Below are 20,973 nucleotides of genomic sequence, written 5' to 3' on the forward strand. Positions count from 1 at the left end.
GCAGATCTGCCTGGCCTGGGAGGTGCTGCTGGAATTGGGGTGCTGGCAGAGCAGCCACAGGAACTGCAGCGTCAGGAGTCAGGACTTCCCCTGACAGCGCCACAGATGACAACTCAGCAAGTTCATTCTGCAGAAACTAGATAACATCAGCTCAAGGTGGTGGTTACTGGCAAAGGATCCGTTCCTGAAGCTTCATCTGAGACGTGACAGGCGGCAGCGAAACCTCGCTGTCACACAGACCCAAAGTGTGCTTTTGCTTCAAGCCACGCAGGCTTCTGGAAGCAGCGCCTGGCTGGTACATCATGGGTGCTCCCTCTCGCAGGGCTGGGACTGTCCCCTTGCTCCTGGAGAAGCCAGAGATGGAGAAACAAACAAACGCCCAGAGGCAGTGGAGAGCCAGGCGGTATTTCCAGGCCTGGGGAAGCAGCAGGAGGGTTTTCTCATTGCTCTGCAGCCATCCTGGTGGTGCTTGAGCCTTTCCCAGCTGCTGGCCCTGCTGCCAGCCATGGGCTGCACTGGTGCCACTCAGAGCACGCTGGCACCCCTGACCATGAAAGCAGTTTCCGTGGCTCTTGGTAAATATCAAGGCTGGGGATTTTCAGGGGTAGTTTTCCAGCAAGATGAATAGACGAGCCAATAGAGAGAAAGATAAGTGAATACCTGCTGGCCTTGGCTCATAATGAAACAAGAGTGGCAGGTCACTGGCAAAGGTCAGCTGATAACACATACCGCATGTCACGGAATCACCCTCAGGTCCTGCCAAGATGGGCAGAGGAGGTGAGTTTTTCAAACACAGGATGAGAGCAACGCTATCAAAAACTGCAAAGTAATGGCCTGCGAGCCTGCTCTGCCCAAGAGGCGCTGGTGGGGCAGATGCCTTTGGTGGGAGAGAGCCCTGCAGGCAGGGGTGCCAGGGCAGGGGATGGGGAGAGGGTGAGAGGAGGAGGAAGGGGAGGGAGCCATGAGCAGGCTTTGGACTGCTCGACTGTCCTGCGATGGTTGCAAGAGAGAGGGGTGAGGAGCTGGTGGGCTCGCAGTACTGGGGAAACTGGGGTTCTGCTGCCCAGGAGAAGAAGGGAGGCAGGCAGAGGGTGCGAAGCACTCACACCGACCCCCAGCCCATCACCCCAGCACTGCCTCAGGCCTGATGCGCTGGGTCAGAGCAGCTCCCACCTTCCCCTTTGGGCAGGGGGAAGAGGCGAGAGAGGCTTTGCCGTGGGGCACCAGTGAGATGGAGGCAGAAAACGTGGTCGGGCTCATCCCCTGGGCTTCAGACAAAATCTGGGGTCGTGCCCTGGGGACAGCTCCTGCTTGCACTGGGCAAGGTGGGCCCACTCGCAGCCTGGCCGAGGCCCCCCAGGAGCAGAGGTGTGCCGGTGCTGTGGCCGTGCAGCTCCTCCTGCTGGTGGCAACGCCCGAGAGGCCACCAGGAGGGAGGCCCAAGGCCACCGGCAGCGCAGGCACAGGGCCCTGGGTGCCATCTACCCTGCAAGTGGGTGGATGGGCGGCCTTTGAGACGTGGCCTTTGTGTTTTCTAAGTAAGTCCCACATCATCGGTCTTTGTGCGAAGAGCGCCGTGGGACACAGGTGGGAGGACATTGCCACCGTTTTGCCTTGGGTTCAGGAGCACCACGCTGGTACGGGGCCACTGGTGAGAGTGCTGGGCTCCTCCGAGGTGCAGTCACAGATAGGGCTGCGTGTGCATCCCTGGTGGTCTCTGTTCCTAATGAGGGAAAGGTGACAAGAAAAAACAAATAATTCAAGCTGTGCCCCCAAAGAGCTGATGCAGGACTGCAGAGCCCCGTGCAGCAGGCACTCATCTCACCTCCTTGTGGTGTGACAGGGATTCTGCCCAAATTTCTTTGACTCCATTCAGTCCCTTAGCTGTCAGCAGCCTCCACAGCCCCTTTGAGGGGGTGGCTTCCCCCTGTCCCCCCTGGCATGGCCCAGCTGTCAGCAGCATCCAGAGCCCCACCGCCAGCTCCAGGATCCACCACTACGCTGCTGCTGCCTTTGCTGGCTGCTTTCAGTGTGCTTGGTTTCAAAGGGCATCTTACATTTCTCTTTGAAGCCAGCTGTTTTCATAGCAGGAAGTTTTACTGCAGCGCAGCTGTTTGCCAGAGGAGGGCCATTGCCTGCACCCATGGCACTGCCAGGGTTGCTGAAGGTGTGTGGCGGGTGGGTGAGAGTCACGGCAGGTCTCCACGTGAGGATGAACACACGGGCTGTCCAGGAGAGCAAAAAGCATGAGATGCCTGTGGCTGGACCATCCGATGTCCCACTGACCAGCAAAGAGGAAACTGATACTTGCAGGGGTCTGGAAATTCCTTACCTTGTACACTCTGCAGAGGGAAATAAAGTCCCAGGAGAGAAGCAGGCCCAGGAAGTGCTCTGCATCCTTTCAGCAGAGCTCGATGAGAAGCATCACATTCCTCAGAATTATCCAGACTGGCTCCAGACAGCAGCAAGAACTGGGTCAGGTCGGAGCCACCGCGGCAGGGCAGCAGGAAGCACGGAAGGAAAGCTGTCCGGCTGTCGAGGGCTGCACAGCACACTGCTTTTCTTCACCAGCTTTGTTTCAGATCCCTTCCCTGCACATCCCTCTAGCACACCTCTGCCAACAAATCCTCCCATGGCAATAATTTGGCTGTGACAGATCCAACATATTTCACACTAAATAAGGCAGCTGGCAGCATTCTGGGAGGTCCCAAAGACAGAAGTTATAGAAGGGGAGGGGAAATCCAGGAAGACAGTGTGGGACAGGCAGAAGACCAATGTAATATATCACTGGAGGCTAGGGGGTAGAAGAGGAGCCTGCAGAGAGAACCATGCATTTGAGAAGCAGTCATGCTCAGGGAAGACCTCCTCCCATGCTATTACCACATTTAGGGCAAACTCATCCTGTCCCCACCACCACGTCAGTGTTACTGGCTGGAATGTACATCTGTACCTGATGCTGAAAGCTTCTTTCACTCACAGTTTGCATCAAAGTCACTTCATCCGCACTGGGTATGACACCAGGCTGGGAGATGACTGGGTTCACCACTGCCCCATGAGACATGTGAGACACCACGGTCCAGCGGTGTCCCATGTGTGAGACGGGGCCTGCCCCAGTCCACACTGAGGAACCTTCCCGCTGCCTGTGGATGTGAGGCTCAGAAACACACCAATGTAGGGACAGGGCTTGGTTATACACATGGGGATGTCCTTTCAATCCCAGCAACCCCTTTAGTCCTAGCACCTCAACATTGCCCAGCCAAGTATCTTCTGAACCTGCACATCCCTGTGCCTGGCACTGGCTGATGCCCAGGGTAGGGGTCGCCTTTCCCAGAACATCAGTCAGGGGCAGGGCTGGGACCCAGAGGAGGCCCAGTGGTCTTCTACCTCCTTCCATGAAAGGGATCACCACCACCGTGACATTGCAACAGCTCTCCTACCTTTTGTCTTCCTTCCGAGGAGTTCAAGCTGCTGCACTCCTGCTGAATCCAGAAGCAAAAGGCAAGGTGACCTCCCGTGTCTCACACCTCCGCGCTTTCAGCCAGCGAGTCGTGCCCTGCCTGCCCTGTTAGGTGCAGCACTGAGCTGCTTCCTGATTGACAACACTCAGAGCCACCTCCAAGGCTCTCAGCTTCCCCAGGATGAACTCTTCTACTAACACAGAGAGGTACCAAGACGGTCCTGGAATCATCTTCCCAGTCCTGGTCAGCCAGAGGGCACCCAGCACAGCCAGAAACCCAGCAGCTGCTGCCACGATGCCAAACTCTAGTCAGAGCCCACCACGGCCTGGCCCAGACAAAGCACTGGAGGACAGCGTATGTAAAGGTAACATTTACTGAGAGATACAGAACTGAGTATTATGAAGGACATACATGGATGGAGACGGCAGCGACACCACTGCAGAGGGCTGCTGGACCCCCTTCCCAGCATGCTGGGGGAAGGAGCCGGACGCTGCCGGACAAGTAACACAATGGAGATAACTGTGGCATATGCATTTGTAACAAACAGACCATCATAACATACATTTCTATGGGATCACATCTAGTGATTATATAAATCCATATAGAGATCGCTGTATAAAAACTTTGTAAAAAATATCTTAAAAAAAGTGTAAAAATGTGCATTCAAAAGCACGGCCGACGCGGACAGCTGGGCTGTAAACATTATACTGAGAGTGTGCTTGTGGGGGGCGCCTGCGCCACCGAGCCCCGACAGGCCTGCCCACCAGACGGGGCCGCGTCAAGTGTTTGCGGTTCTTCGGTTGGGGTTTCCGTGCGGAGTGTGCGCCAGGAGCGGCGGCAGCCTCCGGGGACGGCTCCGGCACGCAGCGGGGCGGGAGTGCTGCAGGCACCGCTCCGCTGTCCTGCCGCCGTCCCTCCTGCCTGCGGGCCCCGCTCCCCACGGACATGCTGAGGGGCTGTGGGGAAGAGAGAAGGCGAAGCGGGAGCTCCTCCCGTGCCTCCTCCTCTCCTCCTCCTCGCAGGACATGCCGCCATGCCGTGGGTCCCCGGGGCCGCGAGCAGGCCGAAGGGCCGCGATGAGGTATCACAGAGAGGTTGCCCTCGCCCGCGCTGCTAGCCCTGCTCCCGGGTTCAGCCTCAGAGTAGACGGTTGACAGGTTCCCAATCTTCTCTGCCCCCAAATTTGTTTGGTCCATAGTTCCCAAGGAAGCCCACTGGGTCCTGGATGCACCAGGCCTCGGTGCACAGTTCTTCATACAGTACATACATTAGAGACCCTGGAAGACCCTGCGCCACTGTCTCCTCCTCCTGGCCCAGTGCCACCTTCACTTCTTCTCTAGCTGCTCCAGCAGCGGGTTGGCTTCGCTCTCGGGTGTCTTGATGCTGTCTGTCCGCACGATGCAGGTTGGACGGTGCCGGTTCAGCATCAGGATCAGCTGCTGCCTCTCTTGTTTCAGCTCTTCTATCTGGGCCTTCAGCTCCGCGTTCATGAGCTCCAGACGCTCAGACTCCTAACAGGGCAGAAACACAACTGCATGTGACTGCTCCAATGGAACAGATGCAAGAAATATTTGCCCAAAAAGCCACCTCTGCTCAGCGCTGCTCCTCAGCCCTTGCCACACAGGAGCAGCCTGAGGACATGCTGAGATACCAGGTTCCTCCGGGCAATTCCTACCCAACCCACAGCCAGCTCCTAGGGCAGGACTCTGCTGCACCATAGCGAACACCCTGCCTGGCTGCTTTCCATGGGCTGGAAGGACACCAGGAAACAAACCTGCATTTTTAAATTTTGAAAGGTTCATCCTGCTGTCAGCAAGGAGCTGCCTTTGTGAAATGGCTCCTTGTCCCAGCCGTGTCATTTACCTGCATCCCCCCAGCCCTTACAGAAAAGCAGTAAGGTGGTGGGAGCGTTTTTCTGCCTTGGGGTCACGGCCAGAGGGCACCTGGCCTCTGAATGGGGAAACCTCCAGGAATCTGGGCAAAAGGCCCCTGTCCTGGGCCACATTCCCAAGGGTGCTCCTGCTCCAGCACAGACACTGGCAGACTACCAGAGCCCTCTTTCCCCAGGCCCAGAGCCCACCTCCAGGTCAGGGCACCCACCCGCTGCAGGAACTCTGTCCTCTCCTTCTTCTTGTTACGACATCGCGCTGCTGCTACCTTGTTTTTCTCCCGGCGCCTTTTCCTCCTCTCCTCTTCCTCATCAAGCTGCAACAAGACGGAGAAGCCCAGGTCAGAGCCATCAAGTGGAGGAGGTTGGGAGCCCCTGGCAGCCCCACTGCCGCCCTCACCAGTGGTCACCAGTGACGTGGTCTAACCCTTACAAGGAACCAAACACATCGCTGCCACAGCCTCTAACGTTGATGTGCCTTCGACGCCGGGGCCAAGCCACCGGGCCACCCCAGTAAGCTGGGGACAGGTGCTGCATCTCCGATAAGGACACGGGACACAGCAGCGCCGGTGCTGTTTGCTGTGACTCAGTCGCTCTCTGCTATCTGATTCAAACCGCACAGACCAGGCTAATAATCCCTATGGGCTGGAAACCCATAATCAAAGTATTTAGGGATATTTACTACAAAGCCTGTGTAAGTGGCCTGTGGCACGCTTCCAGCCGAGAACCCAAACCAGTTCCTTCTCCAGAGAACTGTGAGTGCTAGACAGCCCTGCGAGCTCAGTATCCAGGTGACACCTTGCAGCAGAGCTGTGGGAGAAAAGACCCTTCGGGCCTTTAAGACCCACAAACAATAAACATGAACATCTGGCCTGGGACTCTGACGACTGAGATGTCAGACCGAACTGCCTTATTCCTATCAGTTGACAGCTGACAGCATACATCTTCTCAAATACAGTGGCAGCAACATTTACTTTATGATCACTTCCACAGTCTATTTGCACCTTCTTCAAGGGCAACTCCAGCCTGCCAAGGCAGCCACATCCTCCCCTTCGTACTTCCCCAAGCCAGCGTGATCGAGGGACGTATCTCCCAGACAAGCCTCTCGCAGCCCACACCATCTGATCAGCCTCGCTGCTCTCACACCTGGGCTTAGGGACCTCATAAGGAGCCAAGAGATCTCCAACACCACAGGCACGAAGTGGTGGTGGGCATGGGGACCACCTGAGTATCCTAGACATAGATACATCAGTGGTGCCTGCAGGAAATGAAGGCCACAGGTGCCACCACCCACAGCAAATTGCACAAGCTGCTACCTATTTACAGAATCAAAATTCCTCTAATCAAAACATCCCAATGTGACGTGCAAGGACAGAATGAAACATTGACTGGGCAGAGTTAAGTAAGCTGTATGTCTAGTATCTAGAGAACAATGTCCAAGTTTTATAGCACTAACAGCTTTTGCATCTTCTCTATGTTATTTCCCAAGCATTATACCAAATTTGTGATTTTAAATGGGAGTAAAATATCAAGCAAAGGCAGCACAAGCTACGCACAGGCTTCCCACACTGCCAGGCTGCAACCATCCCTCTGCCACAGCAGCTCTATACTTAGCAGAACCAGGATGGGATCTGCACCGATGCCCCCATGTCCCACCAGCTGCCAGCTCTCACTACATGCACACAACGCAGATGTGGTGGGCATTTGCAGAAGTGACCAGGCAGGCTCTAACTCCGTGCTCTGCTGCCTTTTCCTGGAAGAACAGCGACAGCACCAGCCTCACTGTCTCCCTGTGAACTGCCTGACACATTGCCACGCTTAGTTGCTCTTCTCAGTTGGGGTCAAAGAATAAGCGTCCCTTCCCTGTCCCCTTCAGCTTCCCCTACACCCACAGAGGGCCAGTGAAGGGCGATGCCCTTTAGATGGTGCCTACAGGTGCTCAGGGAGAGTGGCTCAGCACAGATAGCAGCAGCCTGAACTCTTGGCTCTGCTTTTTGTTGTCCTACAGCTCCTGCCACTTCAAGAAAGCAGCTTGTCTCCTTTCTGCCTCTGTTTCAGTTCAAAAAGGTGACATGGCCCTGGTGCTGGGGGTTAGGACTCAGCTCTGTTACAGGCACGAGGGATGGTAACAGTGCCTCCACCACCCCATACGTGGGCTTTGTGTGCGCTGCCACGGACAAATACCACCGTGCCAGGGGAAAAAGCTGCCTGTTCCTCGGCTCTGCACAAAGCATGGCATGCCAGCACCCAGCCTCCTCAGGCTCCATCTCCCTGCAAGAGGAAAGCAGCTGCAGGCTGCATTGCAAAATTACGCGTGGGTTGCTTCTTGGCTACGCACGGAATAAGCAGCTACTGCTTCAGCTCTCCCAGGCTTTTGCTGCAAAGCCCATGCCAGAGGAAGCTCCATTTGCCATCCTCAACTCCTTGACTCCACAAGCCATGCAAGGGAGGAAGAGGCTGCAGGGGAGGCAGCCATCTGGGGGCTGCTGGTGGGGTTCCCCTCGTCTTTCCTCCACATTTCCCTGAAATCTGCAGATCAAGCTGCTACAGAAGTAGCAGACCAGGAGCTTGGGACCACATTTGGCTTTAGGTACCAACTCATAACTGCTTTGCCCATGGAGGGACCAATGCCTTCAGCACCTCCCAGGTCTTCTGCTGGCCTCCCGCAGCACCCCGTCCCCAGCTCCATCGTTACGGAGCTGCCAAGCCCCTTCCCAGGTGGGCTCCAGCCGGCTCCCAGCACGGTGCGAGCTGGCAGGACACCGCTGGACACAGTGCTTCACTGAAAGGTAACTGATGGGCTTGACCACAGCGGTTCTCCCAGCAGGAGTACACCACAAGGGGTGGGTGTAAAGGATCAGGAACCCTCCCCATGGGTGGGCCTGGATGCTGCTGAGCATTTACCATAAGATTCGGGTGAAACCAAGTGTCAGCACTCATTCGGAGCTCCCTGGAGCTGCTGCTTCATCTGCTTCAGCTCACAGCTCACCACGGACCACCTCTCACACAGCTAGCACCTCTGCACTGACATCCCTGACAACGCACAACGCCCCATCCTCACACGGCGCTGTCTGAAGTATTCTCCAGCAGGAGCAAGAGGACGGTTCAATAGGGTTGTTTACCAAACAGTCTTTCTGACAGAAGCCACCACTCTCACCACTTTGGGGCCTCACATTGATGGACTTCCAGCTCCGTTTGCTGGCACTGCTTGACGCAAACAGCACCAGTACAGCAAGGTTCAAGGAGCCAGCCAAAACATGAGGCAAGCACACAAGGAAAACGCTGTGCAAGTGTCTCCCAAGCCCCTGTAACACAATCGTGACGTGACAGCCCGTGGGACCGAGCAGCAGCCGCCCACCATCCCCTCGCCAGGAGCCCCGAGACAAAGCCGAGGCCCCGAGCAGCGGCTGTGCCAAACCCAGCTCCTCAAACGGGGCTCGAGTTTAGCCGGCTGCCAAAAGCTGTGAGGGACCGGTCACGTCTGGGACACCATGGCAGGGACAGGGAGGAGGCAGCCAGCAGTGCAGTCGCCAGCAGGCAGCGTGACACGCTGGTTAACCACACTGCCGGCCTCGCTGGCAGGACGCCCGGGCACAGAGCGACCTGGGCAGCGGTAGGGAACAGCCCCTGCGCCACCAGCGGGGCCGCCCGCAGCCAGCAGCCCCCAGACTCACCTCACTTTTCACGGGCTGGGGCCTCTTCCCAAGCTTCACCTCCAGGAAGTGGAGCGGCGAGATCATGGCCCCGATGTTGCGGATGTCGGCGTACTTCAGCTCCTCGGCGGTCAGGGCGGTGCCAGGCAGTCCCGTCAAGGGGCCGAGCCCAGGCAGCGCGCCAGCCGTCAGCGACGGGTCGGGGATCTGCCCTGGCATCATAGCAGGGGACACGGCTCCGCAGGCTGCAGAGGGAGAGACACGGCCCGTTACTGCCCCGCTCGCAATGTGCCACAAAGCCAGCCGACTCCACAGGCCCAGGTAAAGCTGCCGCTCTCCCCCAGGGATGGCAAAGGCAAGGACTGAGCAGAAGTCGGGTGGCAGAAACCAAAATATACAAATCCTGCTAGGAAGGACACGCCACTGGCCTGTAGGTCAGGAAGAAGAAGAGACCTGAGAGGCACAGCACCAGAGAAACAGGAGCTCGGTACAGGGACTTACAGGATCAACAGTGATGTGGTCCCACAGGCTGTTGATCTTGGCACACCTTTCTCTGGAGTGCCGAAGATCAAGGTTTGCTCTTACTGAGTTTTGATGAATGCGTAGGTATTAGGACGAGAAGAAAACAGCATTGTGAGGGCCGCACCGTGCCTCAGGCTGGCTGCCTGCTGGGCAGGCTGAGCCTGCTGACCGGGGTCGGGGCACAGCACACGGGGACTGAGGATAAAACAGTGAAAAGCTGCTGAGGGAGAAACCTGGCACTGAACGAACATCTCCCAGCACAAACATGAGGAAACAAAGGCTGGAGGGGAGGGGAAGCGGAGCAATGTGCAAAATGCTTCTTCTATCAGGAGAGAAAAAAAAATTGAGAGAGAATAGGACTGGGACAAGCTTTGGCAAGTCGCTTATAGGCAGAAGAAAGGGAGTTACCCGGAAACGTGCAGAACAACTGGCTAAGAGATACAGAAATAAAATTAGACCTAAACTGAGAAGCCTGTAGAGCTGGCGCCGTCCTATCAGCCAAAAAGCAGAGGGAGCAGGTGGCTGTTGGCTACCACATAAGCACGTCTCCGCTTGCGTAACAGGCCTGGGACACTCTCTAGCGACCCAGTTACAACACGCAGAGTCACCTTCTGTCCACGCAGCCACCATTCCCCCCGCCCCCAACACAACCACGCGTCGCTGCGCCGCTCTCCTGGCTCTGCCCAGCCGGACCGGTCCCAGCACCCACGGGGAGCCTGGGGGCGGCCACCCCATCCCAACCCGTGTCAGGAGGCACCCCAAAGGGGGAGAGGGGCTGCAAGCTGGCAGCACCCACTGCCGGAGCCAGGAGATGCATGAGGTGAGGGGTAACGTGTGCTCGCCCTGCTCCTTCCCAAGCATCCACTCTCTCACGCTGAGAGACAGGGCAAGGGGTGATGCAGATTTTTGGTCCAGGTGGTACGGCTGTGCTAAGTGGAGGCACACACATGTTAACAAGCCAGCTGCCACAGCTGCCCAGTACTAGCCATCCCAGGTGACAGATCTGTCACCACCAGACTGTGAACGTGCGCAGAGCCGGGTGTGGGATAGGAGTGACGGATCACTGAGTCGCACAGGGACCTCTAGAGGTCACCTAGTCCAACCCCCTGCTCACGCAGGGTCAGCAAGTGCAAGTCAGTCTTAACCATGACAAGCAGAGAAGGTAAGGACTTCTTGGCACTGGCATGTCTCTCTGCCCAGGAGATTATTTGATATGTTAGTTAATGTCAGGGAACAGGAGATGAGCAGTGAGGGGGAAGGAAAGCCAATCATACAGGTTAGTCCAGACCAGAGAGGCAAACAAAAGCTCCACAGCTCCCAGCACGAGTGCTGTGCAAGCCGTCCTGATGTGACGGACCAAGGGATTTGCATCAGGGAGCACCTACAAGCTGCAATATGCTGTGAGCTGTCATACACTCTAACCTGCCACCGAGACCCAGGTGTCCGTGTGAGCTGTCCCAAGACAGAGTGCGCTCGGCAGACAGCAGTGGTAACCAGCAGGACTTGAGAAAGAGCGTGGAAAGCAAATGCAGCACCACCATGACCGTACAGAGGCAGTGACATGCAGCGAGCAGGAAGCAAGCCCTCTGCTGCGGTCATCTTTCAGGAGGAGAGATGCAAAAGGGGAGGCCAAGCCAGTGCTCACAGTGCTGGTACGCAGGGGGAGGATGCTGGGCTGGGGGGAGATGATCTGCACAAGGACATAGCAGCCTGAAAAGGAGCGGATGGGAAAGACAGGGGAGATGAGTAACTTCTGAAGGGAAGTGATGCTACCTGATGAAATGGACTCCTGCCCGTCTGACAATAAAAGAGAAAAAATTTGGTAGTGACACTTGACCTCAGAAGAGACCACACGTCAACTCACTGAGATTGCAGAGCACTAAAACAATGCAAAGCATTTATTCTCCCAGAGCAATCCCCAAAGCAGACAGCTGTAGCTCCACATTGCGGAGGTTGCATTGGATGGTGCCAGCAGTGCTCTGAAGCTGCAGCCACCTCACTTCCCTGCCATCCAGGCCTTACACAGCAAAGATACCCAGAAACCAGGCACCGTCCTGCCCTAGGCTGTGCTCCAGTTCGGAAAACACAAGCAGGTATTGCCTAAATCCCTACCATCTTCCTTAGAAACTGTCCCTCCCCACAGGGCAGCGCCTGGCCAGCGAGGTGGCACGGCAAAGGGGAGGGGACCTTCCCCAGACACACTGCCACAGGATATAGCAGCGGAGTTATCTCACACTGCCGTTTGGTGATAATTACAGGCACTGCATCACGAGCCCATTCCCAGCCACCACCAGTGAGGTGACACACGGTGGCTCTGGGAAGAGGCCTGCTGACAGCACCGCAGCCGGGGCCAGCTCCTGCACACCCCCAGCAGCAGTCCCATGGACATCCACCCCCAGCTTGAACAGCTGGGGCATAATGAAACACTAGGACTCCGTGGCAGAGGTATACGAACGCCCTGAAGCCTCCTTCCTGCAAATACTGTGAGCTGCACTGGCACACACTAATTTGGGGCCTTGGCCCACCCTTTCATATGGTTCAGGCTGGGAACTGACTCGAGCCCACTGCTGGATGCTTAAATTCATTTTTGATTTGGGGAACCTGGTTATAACTCACTGTTTTACATCACGACACCAACTGTACCTATGTGCCGGGCTGGACAGTCCAGGTACTCAGCTACAGAGAATTCATGGTCAATATAATTTATGAAATAAGGAGGGAGAAGAATTTTTTTTTCCCCCTCCAGGCTATGGGACTACCTGACCACTGAGTGCCACCCTGCACTCCAGCTCTGAGTAGCTACCCAGGGAAAGCTTGCCAAGGATTTGAGAAAACGTTGTGCTTTATCTCATCCACCTTTTCCCTCTGCATCTTTGGTCTGGTGGCTTAATGTGCCTTGAAGGAGCCTGAGTGAAGGAGCTGGCCCGGTACCTATTTTGCTCTATAAACTTATCCTGAGCCCAGTTACTGCATGGGCAAAGCCCACATCACACATGCATCAGCTTAAACTAAATCTAAAGCAGTTCAAACCAAAGCACGAGGAGCCACCTGGAAGAAGGTGAGCCTGCACATTAGGACGAGCTGAGAACTAGGCGACAAGGAAGGCTCCTCCAAATGAGGTCCTGCTCAGGGGTCAGGAAGCTCAGGAGCACACCGAGAACTGCCAAGAGTCAAGTTGTTAGACCTTGGAGAGGAATGTAAGCCATTTACAGCAGAGCTGTAACCGCAAAAACAAGGGAATGAGGAGAGATGCCACCCCTCTCAGAGCAGGGTGCAGTGAGCATTAATCCAGCCCAGTCCCTGAAGCGCCACAGCCGCAGGCACCATCACTGCCGATCGCAGGGACTCCCATGTCCAACTACTTCTGTTCCCAGGTACCCAAGTCCCAAATACTTTCACCTACTTTCCTGCATAACACTACAGGTAAGAAATTGTACTTTGATCATGTTAAAAATGCCAAAGTATGTAACTTTATTTAATATTTGGCCTTATTCCTGAGGCCATTACTCTGGAAGACACCAACATGCCTGCCTAGAGCTCCAGCATATTTCTACCACATTTGCACGTTAGGGCAGAAATAACTTTGAGGTGCAAGATCTGAGTTTGACCTTTAAGTTGCAGCTTTTCAATAGCCAGATCTTGCTGGAAGTGGTGAATACAGCTGGTGCATCGCCAATTTGTAATTCCTCCCTGGATATTCCCTTGCAGTGTTTGTTATTTCTAAGGAACGGGAAACAACTCACCTCTGATTCCTTTGCTTTCTAACACCATGCTTTAGCTGGGATTCTTATTAGGTTTGTTCTTTTCATAACTGGTTATTAACACAAACTTTTTTTTTCTCCTCAGTGCCAGGCAGTCTTTCAGTGACTCCTTACATGAGCTGAAAGAAGTTGCATCTTCAGTAAAACCTAGCTTTCTGGTGTCCTACTGCAGAACCACACAATTCCTGCATTGTATCAGCTATGCTTCTTCACATAACGAAGCCAACAGCAAAGCAAAGCAGTAAGGGGAAAGAGAATGTGTAGTCTTCCATCTGACACTGGTATCTGCATGACGCCAGCTGCTCCAGTTTACATTCCCTGTAGCTGTGCGTTCTGCACTGATGCTATTCATCATTTTGTGCCACAACATCTCAAGATGCTCCACAGTGAATTATGAGACAGAGGAGGCTTTCTTAAAACTTCAGCTCAGCGATGCACAGCTTGTGTCATTCAATCCTCTCTTCAGCAACTAACCTCACAGCAAAAGTCTGGTCAACACGTGATTTCAGGGGTCAAAACCCAGTTTGTACTTCTTCAGCTTTGCTCCTACCCTCCCCTTGTTCTGGGTAAGCACTGGAACACAAGACTTGACCTTTTGCCAAAATGTCTGTAAACCCTCCTAATTATTGCAGTCACTTTGGCGTCCTCGCTTTGGAACTGCAGGTCTCAGACCTGCAGTCTGCTGGCAAGCTCAGTTATTTTATCTGCAGTCTCATCTCCAAAAAGCTGACAACAGTACGGCTTCCTTTTCTCACCTTTTTGCTGCATCTTTCACAGCAGTGACGAGTGGTTCTGTCCTTTGTCCCCCAACCACGTCTTTATGGTCAATGGTCTGTGACACTGGCTCACTTAATGTTTTATTAAAGGCAGCATGGAGTACTCCTTGTTTTTCTCCTGTTGCTGGGGTCTGTTCTTTTCCGGAGCCAGCTGCCTAGTGGGAAGAAGCTTTACTGAGCTGTTACTGACATTTGCTCAGCTTCGCTGTCCCTGCATATGCTCCTGTTCTTTTTCTTACACTTTAAGTCTTCATTTCCTTGTGGTTTTGTTGTTGTTGTTGTTTTGTTTTCCATACTGACTTTGCTGTTGCTTTTTCTGGGGACTCTTGAGTTCATTGTTTTTTTTTTCCTTTTTCTGAGGTAGCTGATGTTTGCGCAGCAGTTACTGCATAAATCTAACGTGCGTAGGCATAATCCACGTAGCCCAGGGTCCCTGAGGGCTTGTATTCTGGTTGCTAGCCTATATTCATGCCCCTCCTGCCACCTCTTCAGTGCTATTCTTACCCACAGACTAAAAGCAGCACAGGAATGCCTACCTGTGCTGAAGTCACACATTCATTTTCCTGTGCAGAAGCTGCCTTAGTCTGTACCTGCTATTCCCCCAGGAGCATCCTGTGCATCCTCACTTAGCCCAGTGCGCCATCTGCATCTTTATAAGCCAGATGCAGTTGCTGCTTTGTCAACAGCACCATCCTACAGCGAAGACCACAACATCTCAAAGCAGCTTCTGACAGACACCCTTCACTTCACCTTAAATTGCCATTGCTGCCTTATCTGTGCTGTCAGCTTCCTTGGTGAGAGTGGGAGCTGTTTACAACCTTATTTTCAGTTTCTGGTTAAAGTGCTGGCTATAAATCACGGTTTCTTCCAGCACAAGCTCTATCACACGCTCTGACATCTGCAGTGGTTGACCCCAGCACCCTTCCGATGCTCAGAGAGACAGTCTGGCACCTATTGCCAGCCAGGGGGGTTTGCCACTGTAAATATCCACCTGTTCCTCTTTTTTTCCAGGCTAACAAGCAGTGCCATAAGGCAGTCTGTCCCAGCAGCCCTTCTCCACGCTGCCTGCAGAACCAAGGCCCTGCCTGCCTGTTGTTCTGCCACACCAGGCCCGACCTGGGTGCGTGCCATTACTTGTCAGCTGCCATGCATCGGAGCGCTGCCAAAGCCTGCAACCTACCGTACGAGCTATCTTTGATCTCTTCATCAGTACGTTAGCGCTCAGCATACTGTTGCCATTTGTTCATGCAGTCCTGGAGCCCTGGGCTCTAAGTCAGCCCTTCATCTGTTCACGGCCAACAAGCAAGAATTCTGCTTTGGAGATCGGAAGTAACACTGCCATCCATGAGAAGCTAATTTCGGTCCCTTAGAATTTATTATGGCTTAACCATCCTTTTTCACTTTTGTTTTTAGCTCCTGGCTATCAGGTTTGCTCAGTCTGTATGCTCTACACCGCATCTTTCCAGTTCCTTCTCATTGGCAGAAGGATGATTTATATGAAAGCCCTTTCCTGACATGCCTGACTTCTCATGCCTCAAGAATGTAACTTTCTAAACAAAGACAGGGCAATTGGCTATCACTTGTTTTCTGAAGCACGGAGCCACTTGCTTTCTCCCCATCTGGACTTTTCTGGCTGGGGGGCTGCAGGGGGCTGAGGGTCAGTGGAGCCCACAAACGTTATTCCACGTCAAGGTTCAGCACCCCACGAATGCTGGGTTAACACTACCACGCTGAAGGCAGAAAGCCACACCTCGTATGCCCAGTGCCAAGAGTACCTGAACATGCAATTACTTTTTTTTTTCCTCCCATTTTCTAAAACGTGATATGCTCCCATTCCCAGGCAGCAGCCACCAGCTCTAAACACCAGATGCACCTAGCTGGAAGTAGCTCCTTACAGCAGGTCACTCTGTAACCTATCCAGCTTCTTCTGCTCTGTATTTTTAAAAGCAGTTACTCCCAGTGCCAAAGGCCACGCCGATCAGTATCAAAGTTATTTGCCAACCATCAAAACACAGCAACAGCCGAGCCCTTTGGTTGTAACCTGTCCTTCAGATACCCGTGCAGCAGCGCTGGCAAACATGGACTTTAACAGGCGCTGTGCATTTATTCATTCATCTGCTGAACCCGTGGGTGCACAGCCCAACACCTGCGGTGCACTGAGGTGCTGTAGTGACACCCACTGGGATTAAACTGTGCATGCCCCTCCTACAGCAAGGACATAGTGCTGCTTAGTGCTACATGGCGTTTGGGGAGGTTGCCCCTTGTCTAAAGACCCGTTTAAGGTCTCACCGCGTGGCTTACCAGGTGTGCTGAGCTGCAGCGTGCCACCTCTGCATGGCAGACACCACGGGGCCTCACTTACTGCCACTCCACTTCCATCCCATGAGGTTTGCAGCCAGCTCCTGCAACCAAGGGCAAAGAAGAACCCCTCCCACAGACACCCCCAGCTGCCCCTCCTGTTCCTTCTCTCCCACGGGCAATGTGGTGGACAAAGAGCTGCCGGGTTTGTGAGCACCCTTCCACGTAGTGTCCCAGCCCAGATCCCTGAGCTCCACCAAGAGGGCTGCAGGGCCATGATGCTGAAGAGAGGAAGGAGCTCTGGAGGAGGACATCCTCAGGAGATGGAAGTCTAGACTGATTTCTTGAGTGGGAGCAGCCTGGCTCAGCCCTGGATGTCTGGTTTCACACAGATGGCAGGAAGAACGCCCGAGCCGCTCACAGCGAGAAGGCTGCGAGGAGCATTCTGAGAGCAGGAACGCAGAGAGCCCTGCTGCTTCCCTCCTCCCCTCCACCAGGGAGGCACCCAGCTCCTGACACTGCACCCAAGGGGCAGCCCAGAGCAGGCAGCCTCGCCAGGGCACACGTGCAGCCCCCGCCAGCTGAGTGGCACCACCACACACCTGCCTGTCTGCTGCTTTGGCTTCTTATTGCCATTACAAGAAGGCAAGAAATCAGTCCTCAACTTTAGAAGTAACCCCCTCTTTGCCATCAGCAAAGCAGTCAGCTCACAGTCCTCCTCCTTCCCCCAGCATTTTCCTCCATACCTTCGCAGGGCAGCAAAAAGCTCCAGTTTAGCACCACACTACCCCTACCACTGCAATGCAGCACCTTCAAGCAACCTGTAACAGCAGGGGTTTGTACAGCACCCAGCATAGCCAAGGCTCCTCGCAGCTGCTGCATTAAGAGATCGCCATTAATTATGGCTTTGGCATGGAGCGTGGCAGACATTTAATAACACTGCACCACTCACCGGACGGCAGCACAGAACAGGAAGGTAGCAGCGACCCTATTCCTGCCCACAGCAGTTCAGATGGACTTGGGGAGGAGGGAATGTGCTGATCTGAGCTAGGCTGCAGCTCAGGCATTGAGGTTAACAACTGACTTGTTAAAATCCCCCAGGACCTTCCACGGCCGCATGTGGTCAGGGCTGGAATCTTCTTCAAGAAGACAGCCCTCCCCTGGCACAGAGCTCCAACCTCAGGGGCAAGGGTGGCCTCAGAGATGAGAGGCCCCCCTACAAACTCCTCAGAATTGTGCCCTGAATGCCAGGGTCATCCACAAAGACCTCTAAGCCATATAAAGACCAGCTCTGGCTAGCTTGCTGCTGCCCCGCTCAGCTGAGAGGCCCATACAGACCTTCAGCTCCCAGGCTGCATGCTAAATAGCCTGCAGGGTTTGGACTGACGCTCTGGGCAGTCCGTGCAATGGAGAAACCCATGCCAGCGGCCAAAGGCAGATGGCACCAGGCTTGCCGTGCCCGCTCCTTGCCACACGGGCACTGCAGGACACATGCAGGCTGCCACACACCACGGCTTGTTCTTGGGGGAGCTGGGGCCAAGTCAATGGGGCACGGCCCACCGCAGTGAAAGGAGCTTCTGGGCAGCTTCAGGCTCTCAAGACACTGTGTGCTGCCCACCACCTGACCAGGCAGAGCAGATGAAGTAGCAAACGCCAGCACGGGGAAGGAGAGCACACGGCAGATGCTTGGCGCTGCCCGCTCTCGGACAGCCCAGGTGGGCACTCTGCTGAGATGGAGGGGATATCTACTCCTCCTCGGCCAGGGCCACAGCAGAGACCCTGGCATCCTGTAAGGAGGGAAGTGCCCAGCTGTAACGAGGGGGGAGAAGCAGTAGTGGGCAGAGGGAGCAGCAACCTGCCGTGAGCTCCGGCCACCCCGAGAAATGGCAGAGACCCGAGGAGCGCAGCAGCCAATGGCCGCCTGACACAGGGACGGCTTGGACGGCAGCTCCCGCACCCACCCACTCGTCCCCCAGATGGGCAGGTTTCTTTTCTTCCCTTTTTGAATCACCAGGAGTCATACTAAGGATGTGAACTCCAACAATTGGCATTCCCAGATGTCCCCGTGAAAGCGGTAACCGCCAAATTCCCAGCGCGGGCTCCGGCACCGGCCTCCAGATAGAGTTTTTCGTGCGAGTTCTCCTGAAACCAGCTAAAAAATCCTGCTCCGAGCTGCTGAAGCATTTGTTTCTGCTGAGCTCTCGGAGTCCAAACACACGCGCACACACACACACACACAGTTTGGCAGTGGTTGTGTTCCAGGGCTGGTAATACAAGCCATGCAGCAGGCTGCCAAGACAAGCAACAGAACGAGCCAGGCCCCGTTTCATTGGCCACCATACGCTGCATATGGCCCTGGAAGCAGCCAGCGCAGTGTTCTCACCCTCCTTGAAGGCATAGGAGACCCTGTGTTTTCAAATACACCTCCACAGGGCCTTCATTAAAGGAGAATGGAAACATAATGTGGCTCTTGCTCTCTCGGTATTTCTCCCTTTCCCCCAATTTGCTCTCAAACCTATTTCCCTACCACGGAAAAAAAAAAAAAAAGAAAAAAAAAATAGCAAAGCGCCTCCCGGAGCAGCCCGCGCAGAAGAATGCAACTTCCACTCAGCCCCACGCCTGGCTGCCCCTGCGGGCTCGGGACGGGGCGGCGGGGGGTCCCGGGGGGCCCCTCTCCTCCCGGCACCCCGCACGCACCCCAGACCCCCGGCACCAGGAGCGGGGAGCCCCGCAGCCCCCCACCTGCGCACCCCGCGGACAGGTGGAGCGCAGCCCGGCCGCCCCTCCCCGCAACCCCCCCGGTACCCCCAGTAGGACCGGGGGGCTCCGATCCGCTCCCCGGGGCCCTATCCCCGCACCCCCCAGCCCACCGCGGCGACCCCGGCCGCCCGTTCCCGGCCTCCACCCCCGGCCACCCCGGCTCCCCCCCCCCCCCCCGGCCCCGCAGCGCCCGCACCCACCGTGCACGGGGAGCGGGCCGCCGGGGTGCCCGCGGGGCCCGGCCGCAGGGGCCGGCAGCGGGCTGCGGGCTCAGCCCCGCCGCCGCCCGGCTCGGCTCGGCTCGGCTCCGCTGCCCCGGCCCCCGGCCGCCTCCTGCCGCTGTCGGTCCCCGCCGGGCCGCCTCGGCCCCCCGCCGCCCCGGTGCGCGCCTCCCGCGGGCTGTGGCGGGCGGCGGGGTGGGTTGCATCAGCCCCGGTTATATAGCGGCCCCTGGGCTGCGGGGAGGGGTCGGGAATGCGGAACCGGCCGGGCTGCCAGCGCCACACGTCAGGGAGGGCGGGCGGGAGAGCGGGGCCGCGGGGCGGGGAGCGCCGAGGTGGGGTGGCACCGGCACCGGCACCGGCACCGGCACACCCCCCCCCGGCACCCCCCCCCGGGACCGCGCAGTGCCCGGCCGGGGAGGCGGAGGACAGCAAGGGCGGCCCTGGCAGCCCCCCACCGGCCTCTCCCCCCTCCCCGGCCACAGCGGTGAAGCCAAGGGCTGTCGGCCCTACGTCCACCGGCCCCTCACCGGGATGAAGCTGGGGGAGAGGAAACTGAGGGGTTCGGGGAGCCCCTGCCCAGCTGCTTTGGGCTCCTTCCCGTCTTGTCACTGGGGTATCCCGGGGGGACGTTGCCCGAGGCACCTCCCCGGCCTCGTGCCCTAGCACTGAGATGGCAGGTGAAGACTGCGGGCTTCCTGATAACTTATTTGCATGGATTTGAACCGTTTCCTTCCTCTTTCTCTCTTAACATCGGCCCTTTCCCACCTGCCAAAGCGTTCTGGAAGCGCAGCTCTGCAGGGCCACGCAGGACCTGCTGCAGGTACTGGATGCGCCGCCGCTGCTGCTGCCAAAGCAGCTCCGCTCCAGGACAAAACGCCTTTTCCTCTGGGAAGGAGAAACAGGGCAGCAGCTGGGGAAGCTGCCCCGCCGAGCCCCACGAGTCCGTGCACAAAGTAAAGGGGGAAAGCGATGGGAGGTGTCCCCCAAAGGGGGTGAACCACAGCGAGCAAACTCCTCGGACAGCTCTTGTGCGCCTGCGGGCCCCACGGGCGGGTCGTTGCAGACCGAGGAGTCTGTGACAGAGCTGGGCACTGCTGCCAGCTCCTTGCCCTGTCCTTCCCGCCATCCACCCCACTTCGTTTTCCTCCCCCTGGCTCGCCAGCCGTTGTTTCTTTTCAGCGTTCACAAAATCCATTTCTTTTCACCGCTGGCAGTTCATGCTGTTCATCACCCGCAGCCTCCCACCACCCGTGCGGCCCCGCTCTCCCCACCTCTGTCTGAGCAGGAACAGGGCACCAGAGCCACCGTGTTCCACATGGGATGTTCCTTGCCCAAGCTTTCCCACAGGACGCAGCCTGGTTCTGCGGGACACTGCACGTGTGTCTTCCTTCCCACTCTCCTCGTGCTGGTAGCCTTTTATCTTTTTGTTTCCAGAGAGGCAGAACACTTTCTGCACACCTTTGCATCCAACCCCAACGTTTCATTAATCTTGGCACCTCATCCCAGGGGGAAGGGCGACGTGCACGCAGGAATGTATTTTTCCCATACGCATTCCTTCCCCTTCCTATATCAGATAGGACAGATTTTTGCAGTGCCTTGAGCTGGAAGGAGCCCAGTGTGGTTGACAAACAAT

The 20,973-nt window shown here is 56.1% G+C and overlaps 1 protein-coding gene across 1 annotated transcript; it reads right to left on the reverse strand.

Moving 5' to 3' along the window:
• Positions 1-3,813: 3,813 nt before the first annotated feature.
• JDP2 (Jun dimerization protein 2) lies at positions 3,814-19,379 on the reverse strand. The gene is made up of 4 exons (XM_040558526.1): positions 19,317-19,379; positions 9,021-9,244; positions 5,559-5,663; positions 3,814-4,969 (listed from the first exon to the last, which is right to left on the reverse strand). Exons 2-4 carry the CDS (start codon positions 9,219-9,221, stop codon positions 4,784-4,786), a joined length of 492 nt encoding a protein of 163 aa, XP_040414460.1. The 5' UTR covers positions 9,222-9,244; positions 19,317-19,379; the 3' UTR covers positions 3,814-4,783.
• Between the last annotated feature and the right edge of the window lie 1,594 nt (positions 19,380-20,973).

Source organism: Cygnus olor, chromosome 5 (assembly GCF_009769625.2).
Source record: "Cygnus olor isolate bCygOlo1 chromosome 5, bCygOlo1.pri.v2, whole genome shotgun sequence".
NCBI lineage: Eukaryota > Metazoa > Chordata > Aves > Anseriformes > Anatidae > Cygnus > Cygnus olor.